The sequence below is a fragment of the Herpailurus yagouaroundi genome, unplaced genomic scaffold (assembly GCF_014898765.1).
Source record: "Herpailurus yagouaroundi ecotype Mexico unplaced genomic scaffold, PumYag 197, whole genome shotgun sequence".
Classification (NCBI taxonomy): domain Eukaryota; kingdom Metazoa; phylum Chordata; class Mammalia; order Carnivora; family Felidae; genus Herpailurus; species Herpailurus yagouaroundi.
In genome coordinates this window covers 8,878,674-8,894,272 of record NW_024412428.1, presented here as the reverse complement: position 1 = coordinate 8,894,272, position 15,599 = coordinate 8,878,674, and the positions used below count along the sequence as shown (strand labels likewise).

At 39.3% G+C, this 15,599-nt stretch overlaps 1 protein-coding gene and 1 long non-coding RNA gene across 7 annotated transcripts in view; one reads left to right on the top strand and one right to left on the bottom strand.

Annotated features, from left to right (window-relative positions):
• Window positions 1–6,528, bottom strand: part of LOC121012800 (uncharacterized) — a 20,537-nt gene extending 14,009 nt beyond the window's left edge. Inside the window, exons 1-2 of the long non-coding RNA XR_005782312.1 lie at window positions 6,421–6,528; window positions 4,995–4,997 (exon numbers count right to left, since the gene is read on the bottom strand). This is a non-coding gene — a long non-coding RNA (uncharacterized LOC121012800). The remainder of the gene's footprint in view (window positions 1–4,994; window positions 4,998–6,420) is intronic.
• Window positions 1–15,599, top strand: part of KATNAL1 (katanin catalytic subunit A1 like 1) — a 103,071-nt gene that overhangs the window by 82,602 nt on the left and 4,870 nt on the right. For 5 of the 6 annotated variants that reach the window (XM_040448126.1, XM_040448127.1, XM_040448129.1 and 2 more), the window contains 2 exons: window positions 1,607–1,733; window positions 3,341–3,502. In XM_040448126.1, coding sequence (XP_040304060.1) covers window positions 1,607–1,733; window positions 3,341–3,502 — 289 coding nt within the window. Of the gene's footprint in view, window positions 1–1,606; window positions 1,734–3,340; window positions 4,078–15,599 lie in introns of those variants that run through there. The other variant, XM_040448130.1, reaches the window with a different exon arrangement.

Genomic DNA, 15,599 nt, shown 5'->3' with positions numbered 1-15,599 from the left:
CCCAGTAAATAGCAGTTCTGGGATCCTTTCTCCCACTGCTGGAACCACCTGTGTCATAAATCAGGTATCCATAGTGTATGCTTTGATCTACTTCTAGGCTCCCTATTCTGTATCATTGATCTATTTACCTGAGTCCTAATGCTTTGTAATAAGTCTTAAATTCTGATAGAGCAGTTCCTCCCATCTTACTGTTTTTCCAGACTGTCTTAGTTGTTCTTGTTTGTTTCCATTGCCATAAACATTTCAGTATCTGACTGTTCAGATCCACAAACAAAATTGTTGTGGTCTTTACTGCAATGCAAAAGCATTTTTATATGCTGTATGGTCATTTGGAGGAATTGTCAATGTCATGAAATACAAAACAAACATCGGGGAACTGCTTTAGATTAAAGAAGACTAAAGAGATGAGCGAGAAGACTAAAGAGATAACTAAATACAATGTGTGATGGTTTTTTAAGAAAGTTATAAAGTCCTGGGGAAAATGGGGACATTTTAATCTGGATTGTCTATTAGATGATTCTAATGTACCAATGTTAAATTTCCTGGCAAGTGTGATAGTTGAATGGATACCTTTGTTCTTAGGATGTACATGCTGAAGAATTTAAGATGAAGCGTGATTGCCTACAGCTAGCTCCCAATTCAGAAAGCAGTGGGGAGGAGGAGACGGGAGTGATAATGGCAAAATGTTGACAATTGATGAGTCTAGATGGAAGATAAATGGGTGTTCATTGATTTTTTTTTTAAACTGTAGATTTAAAATAAATCTAAACTTTTCAAAAGAAAAGTTGGAGAATATTAAATTTAATTTGATATATCAGGAAATAGTAGAAAGCCAGATCCAACCTAAGTTTGCATTCTCTTAGCGTGCTGTATTAAATAGCGAATTTGCCACTAAAACTGATGGTAAAAAAAGCAAGCATGATTGGTTATTTAAATAATTCTGTACTTCATTAGAGCTTACACAGTACACATTCTCATCGTACTGGAACATTAGATGTCTGTGGGCTAGCTCTCCAAGTAAAAATACATTAATATGTTTTTTGCGACGATTGCCGATTTCCTCTATCATAGGAAATCTTTTCTATATCACACTAAAAGGTGAGCAAAGTGATTCACAGGAGTTAGTCCACGTAGTCTACAGTTTTATAAAACTAGGCCAAATGTTGTTTTACTAAAAGAAGGTCTGGTACTTGCATATTAATGTTGAGTATTAATGATTTTATTTTTAATAAGGATTTTATTTTTCATGAGGGATCACAGACCCTTTGTTTTCAAATCTGTATTTCACAATCTTCTTCACACCTTTTTGAATATATATGTTTATATCTTAAGAATATTTTCTCTGAAGTCATCATATTTCCTATATTTCACAGTCTGTATTTAAAACTCCGAGTTTTGTTTCAATTTTTAGTTATTGAGCCAAGGCACATAGGAAGTTAAATAATTCTGAGTCATGCAATGAGTTGGTGATCCTAGGTGAACTCAAGTTATTGACTCCTTTTTGCATTAGTCTCTTTCTTTTCCTAAATGTTGATATGCGATTTCTCATCAAAATGATTTGTAAAGTAAAACATCTAACAGTAACAACAAAAAAATCTTTTAACAGCAAAAGGAAGAACTGAGCTTCTGAAGATCAATCTTCGTGAGGTTGAACTGGATCCTGACATTCAGCTGGAAGATATAGCAGAAAAGATTGAGGGCTATTCTGGTGCTGATATAACTAATGTTTGCAGGTATTTTTTTTTTTAATAGTCTGTGACTTTTAGATATCAGGTATAGATTTGACATGAGGACTGGTCTTAAAGTCAGTATAGTTATTAAAACCTTTGACGTGAAAGCAGCAGTCCATTTCCTTGAAATGGTTTCTCATTCGTCTTCTTTTTCTTTCTTTTTTTTTTTTTTACATAGCTTCATTGGTCATTGTTAGATGAATAAATATATAACAATATGGTCCCCTTTTCTGTCTTTGGTTTTTAAGAAATTTTACTTGGTAATAATGATTTTGACAAGCTAAGGTCAGTTTAGCCCTAAATTGGAGCCTAGCTGCGTCAACATAAAATAATATTGCGTTTTGGTTAGTATTATTTTACCACATGCAGAAGAGCAAGCAAAGTTGATCAATTTAAGCTGGGAAATATATAATATATACTTATATATTTAGTAACATCATAATTTAGTGACATCATAATTTGTAGATAATTCACATCACTCAATCCTTTTAAGCTGGGAAATACATACTTATGTTATATAAGTATATATTACATATTTCCCTTTCAATTTAGTGACATAATAATTTATAGACAATTTACATCACTCAAAGAAGAGGATTTTCTTTTATTTATTTGGGGGGGGAGGGGAGAGTGCAAGTGGGGGAGGAGCAGAGCGGGAGACAGAGGATCAGAAAGGGGGTCCGTGCCGACAGGCTGACAGCAAGCAAGCCCGATGTGGGGCACGAACCCACGGACCGTGAGATCATGACGGGAGCCGAAGCCAGACACTCAATCCACTGAGCTACCCAGGCGCCCCAACAGGATTTGCTTTTAGTTGTCACCTTCTTAACTGTACTGAAATTGACATCAGTAGCCTTTCTTTAAAACTATAACATCTGTTGTTTCTCACTCTGTATACTAGTATTTTTCATGTGCGTCTAAGTTTAGCGGCACATAATCTCACAGTAGTTTCTAGTATCACTATAATAAAATATATAAAATTTTGAAGTTTTGGTTGGGTTGGCTTCCTATTAGCTTTTTTGTGAGCGTTATCTGCCTCTTCTAAACCTTGATAATAATTTACAGTTGATCAGAGTGGAGCTGAAAATAAGATCTGGAAGAGCTAGATTTTATCCCTTTAGTAGCCCAGCAATGCTCCATGTGGAGAATTCCACATCCACTATATGTAGATACATTCATGTTCCAAAGAAGGAGTTTCCTGGCTTTACCTCCTCTAATTAGGTTATAGACAAACTGGTGTAAGATTTGAATTATGTTAACCTTAGCCATGTGTTCATTTTCAAGTATGCAATTCAGTAGTTCACAATTCACTTCTGTTTCCTAACTTTCTTGGCTGTCTTTGAAGAGCAAGTGAGGAAAAGGAAATTTGGTACTAGCTGAGCCTAACCTAGACTTTTTGGATTCATTAATAGTACATTTTACGTTTAAGTCATTTACATCCTGTTTTAACCTTTCTTGCACCCTCAGATAGCTCTAAAATGGGAAATTCTGAGCAGCATCGTAAAAACATAGAAAATGATCTTTTGAATGTTTGGTGTTAACTTTCTTACAGTTGAAAGTGTTTAAAACATTTACATCAGTATGTATTCACTGATTTTGTATGTTTTTAGGGATGCCTCTTTAATGGCAATGAGACGGCGAATCAATGGCTTAGGTCCAGAAGAGATCCGTGCACTTTCTAAAGAGGAACTTCAGATGCCTGTTACCAAAGGAGACTTTGAATTGGCTCTTAAGAAAATTGCTAAGTCTGTCTCTGCTGCAGACTTGGAGAAGTATGAAAAATGGATGGTTGAATTTGGATCTGCTTGAATTTCTGTCAGCTCTTTCATTTCTGGTATTTTTACTTATAAAATGTGAAGAAATTCCCTGCAGTTTTTTTTAAAAACAGGTTTAAAACTTCTCATTGGAGAGATTTTTCCCTTACAGGAAAAAAAAAAAAAAAAATACCAAAAACCCAAACCACCGAGAGTATAACCGTAGTTGAGAAATGAGAAGAGCTTACATAGAGAGCCTGGTAGTCTCCACCACCTGGCTTTGCGCTGGTATCCACATGTGCACATGTGAATAGCTCACATCCAAACCAAGGTGTCGGGGAGGCCGAAGGAAGCACTCCGCGTGCTCTTGTAGAAACTTGTTTACAAAAGGTTTAGAGGGACCTCTTTTTCTCACGTGCGTCTGTTGGGTTTTTTTGCTTTGTTTTCTTCTATTCTTTGCTCTGAACACGAGGGACCTAGATACGTTGACTTTTAACAGCAACACTGCGTTTGTGTCAAATTCCTCATTCGTTGTTAAAAACGAGAGTTTGGAATTAAATAATGAACTCGTTAGTTAAACCTTTAGAATTCAACTCTTACTGTTGCCGTCTATCATATGGTTGAATTTTAACCCTTCCTCCCCCCACCATTTCTTCTGTTAGCCATCTCATCATTTCTTCAGCTTTACATATCCTCATGCCTCGTGGTCTTTGAGACGTTTTGTCAGGCGGTGTCTCTGGGCTTCAGTATTTTTTGCTGGTACTTAACATTTCACGTTGGAAGGATGGGAAGAATGTAGTGATTGCATCAGATGCATTTCTTCATTCTAGACTTCTGGGTTTGTTTTCGCTTTTCTTTCAATACATTCAAATAGATAAGACCTTTACTTTCCTCAGCTCTAGCAATGTTTGATTTTTGCTGAACTTGACTTTCATATACTAAATAAATGCGTGGGTGTTCGAAACAAGTCCACTCTTTTGTGGCTAATGCAAAACAAAACAGAAATCGTTATACTTATCCAGATAGCTTGTTTAACACAATAACATTGTACATAATGAATGATGTTCATTTGAAAATGTTAGAATTATTCCTTGTCTAGGTTGAGAACTTGTACACCACAAGTGTACATTAGGATAAGATTAGGATAGAAATCTGACATGCACATGTCACGGTCAAAAGAGGCCAGAAAAAGTAGATGTGTCTAATCACAAGTAAAATATCCTGGTGTTAGTTGTTTTAAATTACATTTATCCCATTTTGGTTGGGCATCCTATGCTTTAATGGTGATGCTTTTTAAAATTTGTATTTGATGAGATCTTGAATTCTCAATTTTGGAGAGCAGCCACTGGTTTAAAACTAAAAATAATAGAACTTTTTAGATACGTAACAAAAAAACCCTCTTAGTATCTTGCTATAAGAGGATTTTTTCCCCCTACTAAGAATTGCATAATTTTCAGATAACTTAAGTCTGATTCTAAACTCCAGTATTTTATAGAATGCTATAAATTACCCCCTGCTTCCCTGAGGTATAGATTATAAGAGTTAAAATCATAAGGCGTCGTAATTTTATTTTAACTCTTTTTTATTTAATTCATTTAAAAAAATTGAAATAAGTTTTCTTTTATTCATGACCTTTTAAAATAAAGAAATAAATGATCACACTAAGATAATCTTGCAAACAGTTGCCATCTAGTAACATATTTTTTCCCCCTGAAGTCCTAGGGGCAGTCGTTAAAACATTTGTGTTTTGATTGCTAAAACTTCTATTTTGGTTGACTAGTTAGACCCTTTTTCTAGGTTTTGTGTTATTCGTGTTGGTATGTATTTCTTCTTCTTTTTAAAATTCTTCACGGATAATAGCATGGTGATCGTGATTTTTAAAAAACTATCAGTTAAGTAGTATTTGGACACTCAAGCTTCCTGGAAGCTTATCTGCTTTGTTGAGAGTCAGCTGTGCTTTTTTATTTCCTTCATTTCTCATTTTGCTCTGTCAGTGGATGGCAAATGCTTTGTATTTCTTTTTTCTTTCTTTTTTTTAATGTTCATTGTTTATCTTTGAGAGAGAGTGAGTGGGAGAGGGGCGGAGAGACCGGGGGTGGTGGGGGGGTGGGGGGCAGAGGACCTGAAGCGGGCTCTGGGCTGCCAGCCGAGAGCCCAGTGCGGGGCTTGAACTCATGAATCGTGAGATCATGGCCTGAGCCGAAGTTGGACGCTCAACTGACTGAGCCACCCAGGCGCCCCAATGCTTTGTATTTCTTAAACCCCTTAAAGGATCCCAAGGAGCTTCCCCAGGTCTTCTATCCGGCCTTTACTGTACATCCTGTGTCCACTGTCTTTATTGCAAGGCAGGGTGTTGCCTTACCCAGAATGAGAAAATTGTTGTCTTTTGCTTTTTTTCTGTGTCGCGTTATCAAATTAGAAGGATTTGGTTCCTTTACTTCATCTGAAAACATGAGTGCTTTGGGCTCTGCAACAAAGTGATGTTAGGACTGAGTTTTGTGCAATTCTGTCTTGCACATACCCGATCAGATAGTCCCTTTGTTCAGCCACCTTGCACTGGTTGCTTACTGTGTACAAGACCCTTGGAGGGGGAGCTCTGTGGCTTACAGAGTTGGGCCAAGTTGTGCAGTACTGACTCTGGGCCCTTTGTATAATTACACCGTGTGGCCTCTGGCTGCAACTAATGAGATGAGCCCACATCATAAAAGGAGAGGCGCAGTAATCTGTGTGCGCTTTGGAAAGATAATATTTACAGGTGTTTCTCTTTTTCCTTTAAATGTTTCAAAATAAGAAACTTGTTTGAACAAGGTCACTATTATAGATCTGGCTATTTTCATGAATCATTTCCTAAAGTTCATGTTTACGGTAAACACGTACCCATGTAATCGTGTATGCACGTTCCGTGGTTATTGTGAACATTTTGCTCTCACAATCACTTTATTTTTTAAAGGAAATTTGTGTTGATGAAATGTGCCAGATAAATGCTTTTAACTGTAGGCTGAAACCTTCTAGAAATCGAAGCAGGAAAATAGACGATGGTATCACAGACTTTTATCTTCTAGTCAGTAGCAGTGTAGAAATTCTAGAATGATCAAAAACACGCTTTGGGCTTGGACTTCTATCTTCTGAACTACCAAGACAGCTTGGAACAGGAAACATGTGGTCTAGCTGCATAATTATGGGCTTCAGTTGAGCCCCTGAGATTACAGTTTTTATGATGTGATATTTGACTGTCAAAGTATAGGCTGAAACCACTAATTACTCAAAAAGGGGGGGAGCAAATATCTGGTGAATCTCCGATGAACATACAACCACGTCAAGAATAAAATGTGCGTTAACAGCCCAGATTTATAATGTGACTGTCACTCTGCCACTTGGCTAATGTACCTGACTCCTCTGAACACAAAGTTATTGATATTCTGTGGGTTTTGCACAGCTTGCGTTGCTGTTAACCCTTGCCTTGGAGGTTTCTTATATGTACACTCTTGAATCTATGACGGGAATTGTAAAACAGGAGCCCGTTGGCATAATGATGTGTCACTCTCCCCCACTCTGACTGCAGCTAGAGTGAGGGGCTTAGGCAGGTATTTTCACATTGTGTGGGCTTTGGCTTTTTCAGTGTTAATCTTGATTATTGAGTCTTTTTTGTGTAATAGTAGGGCCCCACTCTTTCCTTCATCATAAGTGATAAATCACCTTAGCTTGTATCCTGTGTGGTAGGCATAAAATGTTAAGGATATTTTCTGGTCTTTTCCGAGAAAGGGCCACATTAACTTGCGTGAAACGGTAGTAATTATTCTTTTAGCATTTTTTGGTAACTTTTGCTCCTTAACTGTTTCGATTGTATATTTTTTACATACCACTTAATCTGTGATGCACATAGTATTTATGTGAGTCTAAAAATCTGTCATAACAGAAAAGAATAGGAATTACAGTTGGAGGGCTTGTTAGGGAACAAAAGTACGTGAGCCCCAAATGTTTTATTCTCTTCTCCACTAATTTTTGCAGAGAAAGCTAGAAACTCCATTATAATTACTATATGTATCTATTTATACCTTCAAATTGGGCTTTTCATACTTATTTATTTAATTTTTAAGGACATTTGCTTTTTTTTTAAACGTTTATTTATTTTTTAAATTTTTTTTATTTTTTTTTCAACGTTTATTTATTTTTGGGACAGAGAGAGACAGAGCATGAACGGGCGAGGGGCAGAGAGAGAGGGAGACACAGAATCGGAAACAGGCTCCAGGCTCTGAGCCATCAGCCCAGAGCCTGACGCGGGGCTCGAACTCACGGACCACGAGATCGTGACCTGGCTGAAGTCGATCGCTTAACTGACTGCGCCACCCAGGCGCCCCATGTTTATTTATTTTTAAGAGAGAGCATGTGAGCAGGGGAGGGGCAGAGAGGGAAGGAGACAGAGGATCGAACCCACAAACTGTGAGATCATGACCTGAGCTGAAGTAGGATGCTTTTAACCGACCGAGCCACCCAGGCGCCCTTAAGGACATTTGCTTTTAATTTTGTTTCTTAATGTGGAAACTGTGGGAGTACGTTAAAAATAAAATCCCTAAGATAATAGATACATTTTTAAACATTCACAGATTAACAATAATTCTTGAAATATTTATTAGGTTTTTTTTGGCTCTGGACAACTCTTTAGCTCTATGGTATTTCTAAATTTCCAAGTGATTTATTAATAAAAAAAAAAAGGAAAACTATTAAGGTAATGTCACTTATTCGTTTTATTTTCCCATTCTTATTTCTTGATCAACCTTATTTCATTTATGTCTATAAATCAACTAGATACTGCTTTGTCCCCAGCAGTGTGTAGGTTGTTATACCTTTGGGAATTTGGCACAACAAATAGGGAATTAGCGTAGAGGTTTTCTTCCAATAAACGGGCTCCCATTTGATTTTGTGTTCAAGACTATAAAACGCACTTTTGTTTGACAACCTCTGAAATGGCTAAATATTGCCCTTTGGAAAACCTGAATCTTTGCACTTGTTACTTCCAGAGTCTACCTCAGTTACCCAGGCTTAGTTTTAGGAGGAAATGAACTGAAGCCGTATTTAAATTCTGTTCATCATCTATGCAGACTTGTTTCTTCAAGTACTTCCTTTTCTCTCCTCCTGCCCTTTTCCCGCTGCCTTTTTTTAAATCTTGAAGTTTTTATTTAACATACTTGCTTTTGCAAAACCGTCTATTCCAAATTAAGCCTCTGTGACATGTCTGGATTATCTTAATTCCCTTTTTGGTATGGCTTCATTATTGGGATGCGTTTCATTTCAACAAGCAGTTTCAAACACAACACACGTCCCCCTCTTTTCTCGTGGCTTCATAAACGCAAAGTAATGTGATGACATGAAAAATCTTGGAACCTAACCGTTCCTGTGTCCACTTTCTAAGAACCCACATGTGTTTTCTGAAAACACACAGAAGTGGACACACGTCTGTTCACGTGTTGATACGGCAACAGGGCATCGACTTCAGGTACCGTTGTGTGGGGACAGTTCCCAGGGAATCGTTACACGTTAAGACGGTTTATGTATGGTTACGAATTTTGTCTCAGTGTTTGTCTCAGCATTTTGACCCTAATTTAAAGAAAAAGATGTTTCTAAATTGTATTTATTAAACGTGCTTTTCCTTACATTCTGTGCTGCTACTTTGCGGGTCTCATGAGCTTAGTTGTCTCTGTGCATAGGTTACGATTGGGTAATAAATCTCTAGAGTGTTGCTTGTTGGTGTTTTCTTTGTGGTTCATATTTGATCTGCGGTCACTGCTGCACTTACTGCCGTTAATGAGAGTAAGAAACCTTTCACTAGTAAGAAATGACTTTTCCAAGTATCAGTTCTTAAAAGATCACATATGGTAAACCTGACCTCTTCCGTTTGCCACGCATTATATTACTGATTTCAGGGTTGATGAAGATGAGAGAGACTTTTCAATTAATTCTAACTGGTTTAATAAATATACTGGCCTTATTTATAGGACGCCACTGTAAAATGGATATTTCATACGGTGACTCTTCCAGATGACTGTATCTTATTTTATGAATCCCCCTCCATTTTTTCATTCACGGACTTTATTTTTTTGAGCAATTTAGGTTTACCGAGAAATTCAACAGCGGGGAGAGTTCTTCCTCCCTGCTTTGCTCCCTCCCCCGCCCCGCAATGCTTCAAGCCCCTTTTATGAATATCTTGCTCTAGCATAATACATTTGTTATACTTGAATCAATATTGATACGTTATTATTACATAATTACTAAAGTACACAGCGTACATTAAAGTTCGCTCTGTGTGGTACAGTTGCGTGGGTTTTGATAACAGTATAATGTCATATAGCCACCATCACCGGAGCATACAGGATAGTTTCAGTGCCCTAAAAATCCTCCTGGCTCTGACTGTTCATCTTTCCTCCGCCCCACTCCTCTGGCAAGCACTGATTTTTTTTTAACTGTCTCTGCACTTCGCCATTTCCAGAATGTTATATAGTCAGAATCATACTGTTACTTAACAATATGCACTTAAGGTTCCTCCGTGTCTTTTTGTGGCGTGATAGTTCATTTCTTTTTAACTAACATGGGCTAACACGGATGTTACATGGATATTCCAGTTTGTTTGAAGGACATCTTGGTTGCTTCCAAGCTTAAGAAATCGCTATAAACTACTAAAAGCATTCATGTACAGGTGTTTGCGTGGACGTAAGTTTTCAACTCATTTGAGTAAATACCTAGGAATGCAGTGGCTGGAATATGTGCTAAAGAGTATGTTTAATTTCATAAGAAGCTGCCAAACCATATTCCACGCGAGCTGTCCCAGTTTGCGTCCCCAGCCGCAGCACGTGAGCGTTCCGGTCGTCCCACATCCTCTCCGGCATCTGCTGTTGTCAGTGTTGTGATTCTGCCTCTCTGAAAAGTGTGTCCCAGTATAACATTGCCGTCGTCATTCCCAGTTCTGTAGTGACAGGGCACGCATCTCCTCATATGCTTATCTATTTTCAGTTGGCTTTTATCGAAACCTTGCCAAAATGTATCACACTTGTTCTCCGAGTTTGTAACAGAGAACTTGAACTTCACCTTTGCTTTATGATTCGAGGTCATCCTGAAGACATGCTACCCCCAGCAGCTGGTGGGGGGGGGGCGAAGCAGCAGCGTGTTTCTGTCTGTCGCTCACTGGCCTTTGAGTTTTGGTGTTTGCTCTTAACAGCATTTTTACTCTTCTGTTATCAGACTGACAACCTCTATTCCTCTTCCAGGTCCTGCCCCCAGTCTGTAGTGAACCCAGTGAAAGAGTCGTTAGGCTTGTTAGAATTACGGGTAACTTCAGGAGGACAGCCAGCTGGGGATGAGGACTAGTAGGGAGCTGCCGTCTCTGAGCTCTGGTGCTGTGTGTCATTTCCCTAGGCTGTGTGTGGCCTTCTTAGCTTTATCTTTGGTGCCCAGAGGTGTTCCTGGCAGACCCAAGGGCGAAGTAGATGTTCATGCCTGATTATGCTGTCACGTAGTTGTAGAATAATAGTTCTAGCTGGAGGAAGGCGCCCAGCGTCCCTTTAATCCCACAACCCCACCCGTCTTCTTGCTGTGACCATTGCTGAGGATTTGCTCTATTACAGGCTGTCCAGAAAAGAATTAGGTAAATGGGACAAAAGAATAGGGAACATTTGTGGCTAGGGCCTTCCCACTCCCTTTGGTCCTTGCTACTTTCTCCAGTACGTGTTTCCGATGCTGCCTCGTGATGTGTCGTGCGGATTGGCTCACGTGGCGGAGCGTACTTGAATGTTGGGGTGTTTGCCCAGTGGAGGCAGGACTGAGTTGGGAACCGTGGGGGGAGGCGTAAGTATCGCCCGGCCAGCGTCAGCTGCCGCCTTGCAAATGGATAGCCGGAAAGGCAACGTGGGCTGTCAACTCAGGCTCGGATTCTGGAGGCAACTACCTGCGTGCTCTCTTCCTTCCCTGGCTGGACGTGACCTCAGGCAGATACAGCTGGCCCAGACAGACACGGGGATTCACCTGGGACGCGTCCGGCTCCTTGCTCGCCACCACTGCCCCCGTCACACCAGGACGGTGTTCACTGGCTACTTCCTATCCTCTTCATGATCAGAAAAGTCTCATGGCCAACTCTTCTCTAATTGTGAGTTTCCTGAGATCTTCTGTGGACCTTTCACGCAACTTCTGAGAGGCACTCAGCAGCAACCCAGGGTGCCGAGACCTGAAATTGGGAGCAAATGACTTGGTCCAGTCCCCTCGTGTAACAGGTGAAAGACCGGAACGCAGAGAAATGTTCTGATGTGTATTCAAGGTCACATTTTGAACGGGGAAGTAGCACTTGTATCTATTTTTGATCTGAGAGAATGCTACAGATAAGCTGTAAAGCAAGCAGGCAAGATGTTTCCTGAGGACCTTTAAGCCTCTGAAGCATAGCAGTGGAGACTATTCACCCAAGTTAATGATGGTTAAAAATAAGAAATGGGAGATAAACCGACACCATAGATTGGCACTAACGTTTATACCGTTTGCTATGTGCTAGACACTTTACCTTACCTTTATTGTTTTATTAAATCTGTGCATTAGCTTTAAGATTTACTGTTACTCTCTTTTTGCAGAAGAGGAAACTGAGATTTATAAAGTGACTTGCTCTAGTCATTTGGCCCCTAAGAAGCGGAGGAAGGAATGGACCTAGGTCAGTTTAGCTCCACAACCTATTTCTTTGCCATAGTTCAAGATTACTTTTAACAGTGTAAATGCAAAAGTACTCAATTCTTTTCTTTTTAAAAAATTTGTAATGTCTATTTATTCTTTGAGAGAGAGAGAAAGAGAGAGAGAGAATGAGCAGGGGAGGGGCAGAGAGAGAGGGAGACACAGAATCCAAGGCAGGCTCCAGGCTCTGAGCTGTCAGCACAGAGCCCGATGTGGAATTCAAACCCACAAACCGTGAGATCATGACCTGAGCCGAAGTCACATGCTCAACCGACTGAGCCACCCAGGCACCCCTAAAAGTACTCAATTCTTGAAATAAATGTTACACTCACTCATTTTTCTGAGGTTATTAATCACTGTTACCTTCTGTTTCCTATGATGCTTTTTTGCCAGGAGACTTTTAGGCTCTTGTGTTGTGGGATTAAAGTGAATTGGAGAATGTCCCTGTTATTTGCTGTAGGTGTATATAAATATACACCTTCTTGATTTTCAGGACCGGCTTTATTATACGGGCCAGTCATTCTAAGAGGTTCCACAAATTATATTTAGACCACCAACTCCATCGGTTAATAAGATCCCTGACAGTGCTCTGCCCACTGGATGACAGCTCCAGAGTCATTAGCTGTGTGTATGGTCACCGTCGGTTACCGGGAGAGCTGGCCCTGGGGTCGGGGGTCTGTATTTGAAGCACTACCCCAGAGCTGAGTTTACTTCTGAACGTTCAGGATGTTTCCAATTAGCACATCTTGAGTAGCTTCTTTAGACAAATTACTAATCATGGTATGACTACTGTATTACAGAACATAAATCTTGAACTATAGTGTTAGTAATTATTATGTAATTAGAGATGAATGAATTAAGCCTCGTTTGCAATTTGTAAAATACCTCAAGTTATTTTTCAAACATTTTGAAACATGTTTTGTAACATTTCTCAAATGTACTTTACCAGGCATACTTCCTCTAATTTTCAAGCCCTTGTGTATTTTAAGGGAAATTTAATCCATATGTTTCTGATTCATTTACACTTAACTCATCAAAGTTATTTTTTAAGAACAATTTGGTTTCCAAGCAGCCTTAGGAACCCTTGTCATGAATTCCGTCAGCCTTTAAAAGCCTTTTCCCCAATCAAAACTTTTTTCCTCCAAAGATAAATGTGGATGAAATTTCGGTTTACAATGCAGAGCCCGTATTTCAAAATCTAAGCTAGTTCTGAATTTAGTGTAATAAGTTGTTCTGCCTTTACTGAAAGAACTGGCTTAATTTGTTTCTCTTCAAAGCAGGCCTCTGCAAAGAGTTTGTAATAAATAACAGTGTGCTTTCTTGAAAACACAGTGCACTGACGTTCTATACTGCCTTCCCGAATTCATAGCACAGGTGACAAATGTGGGTCGATCAGACATGGCAAACAAAATGAACTGTTTTGGGCGGTCCGTCATGTAACTGATGACTATGTGTACATATTCAAATATACACGCATACATTCATAAAACGCTTACATTCTCATAGATTACCTTTTTTGTTTGTTTTTACCTATACTTACAAATTCAAGCAAGACTTTGCTGTATTCTGGATTAAATTAATAACTGATCGTGAAATGACTGTAATTGTTCTCATGTCTCTTCAGAAATGTTCTCCACCTGAGAGTTCGTTCACCGGGTTTGTGTGGCCCAGCATTCGGGCTGTGAGCACAGCTTTTTGTGTGGTTTTAATTCAACGGGGTGGGGTGATTGTATGAAATCTTCTTCGGAAAAGTAAGGTCCTTGCAGTGAAGGTAGAAGGCTGACAGCTAATTGGACAGAATGTCATACAGCAGAGTGACTCTGGAAATGATTTGCTGAAACCCAGCACCAGAGGAATGGAGGTTGTTCGAGGCAGCTAGAAGCCCTATTCAGAAATATTCACATTAGAAGAAAGGTACCATTTTCTTGGGTTCTCATCAGAGAATTGCATGAAACACATATTTGCTAATTGCAAGAAATCACCTCTTTAGTTCCTGTTTTTGGTGGAAACTATCATTTTCTCCCTGAAGTTTTTAATGTGGGATGAAAACATCTTTTCTGTACTTTTCAGGGCATACCAATTTCTTCTATGTCTTGCCAGCTTGTGCTGTAAGTGAACTCTTAATATTTTATGAAAAAGCATTATGATAGGTGAATTCCTTTTAAGCATTAACACCTACTTTTTAAAAATTCAAACCAAAATGAGAAACCTCTTGCATGAGGGGATATTTTTACCTTTTACCTTATATTTTTCTATGTGATAATTACTTAGAAAGGAAATATGCTTACACATAAAGCAATATGTATAGAAATCAAGTTGGTCAGTGCTTGTGTTTCTGTCTCCCAAAAGCCTTTGGCCTAGAAGTCAGTCATGATTCCATCTCATTTCATACGACTCGTAGGACAGGATTGTGATGGCCATTGTCACTGGTGACCAGGGACAGTGTTCTGCAAATTTCTGTGGCGATGCCTCTCCATCAAGAAGTGATTTGTGAGTTTTCCACCCTGACTGTATTGATAGCTTGCAGAACATTTGTAATTTACAGTAGTTTTTGTGTGCAATTTATAACAATGTTCACGACATTAGAAAATTTACAGACCGAACATATGAAAACATTGCCAAATAATTTTGTTGGTACAAAAATGCCCTCTAGAAATTATGAAGAGTGTTTGTACTGAGAGCCATGAGATTAAATACACCTCATTCTTTTTTTTAACTTTAACTTTCGCCTCACTGGGTACAGTGATTTATAATGTATTTCACTGCTTAGTTTTAATGACTGTTGTCGTGAAAAGGTTACTTCACAAAAGTGGATAGATCCAAGTGGAAGAAGTAAATCATTGACTGCAACTCTGAGTCAGGAGCTTTATTAAAAATGATTAAAATTCATGCTCACTACGCAGAAGTTTTCATTTACCTTTGGCCAAACCTGTGAACCGCTCGCTTCATTTGGAAGATGTTTAAACAAATAAGAAAATTCAAGTTTAAGTTGCACATATTAGAGTTTTTAGTAAGAGACTCAGTGTTTTTGGCAACAAAATCACGGAACAGTGGAAGCCCCTACTCGAGGTCGAGACCTGGGTCTTCCTTCTGCCTGCCTCCCTGCTCCGTGTGTGCCCAGGAATCCTGGTTTTGTCAGCCCCTCCCATAGTGTCCCCCATTCTGCTCTGTCTGGACGTGATAGCGCTTGAACACCTTGGGACAAGTGTCATTCCTGTTGTGAGTTTTCCTCCCCCAGTCTTCAAAGAATGCCTGTCTTCTAGATACCATGTGAATGTCACTGCCCATTTCTTCCTTTTCACTTGTCAGTGCACAACCTGCACAACCGTTCCTCCAGCTTCTGTGCAAAACTTGCCCCGCAGAGGCACCAGGTTGTTGCGGCTCTCCTTTTATCCGCGTGGGACGTTTCCAGAGC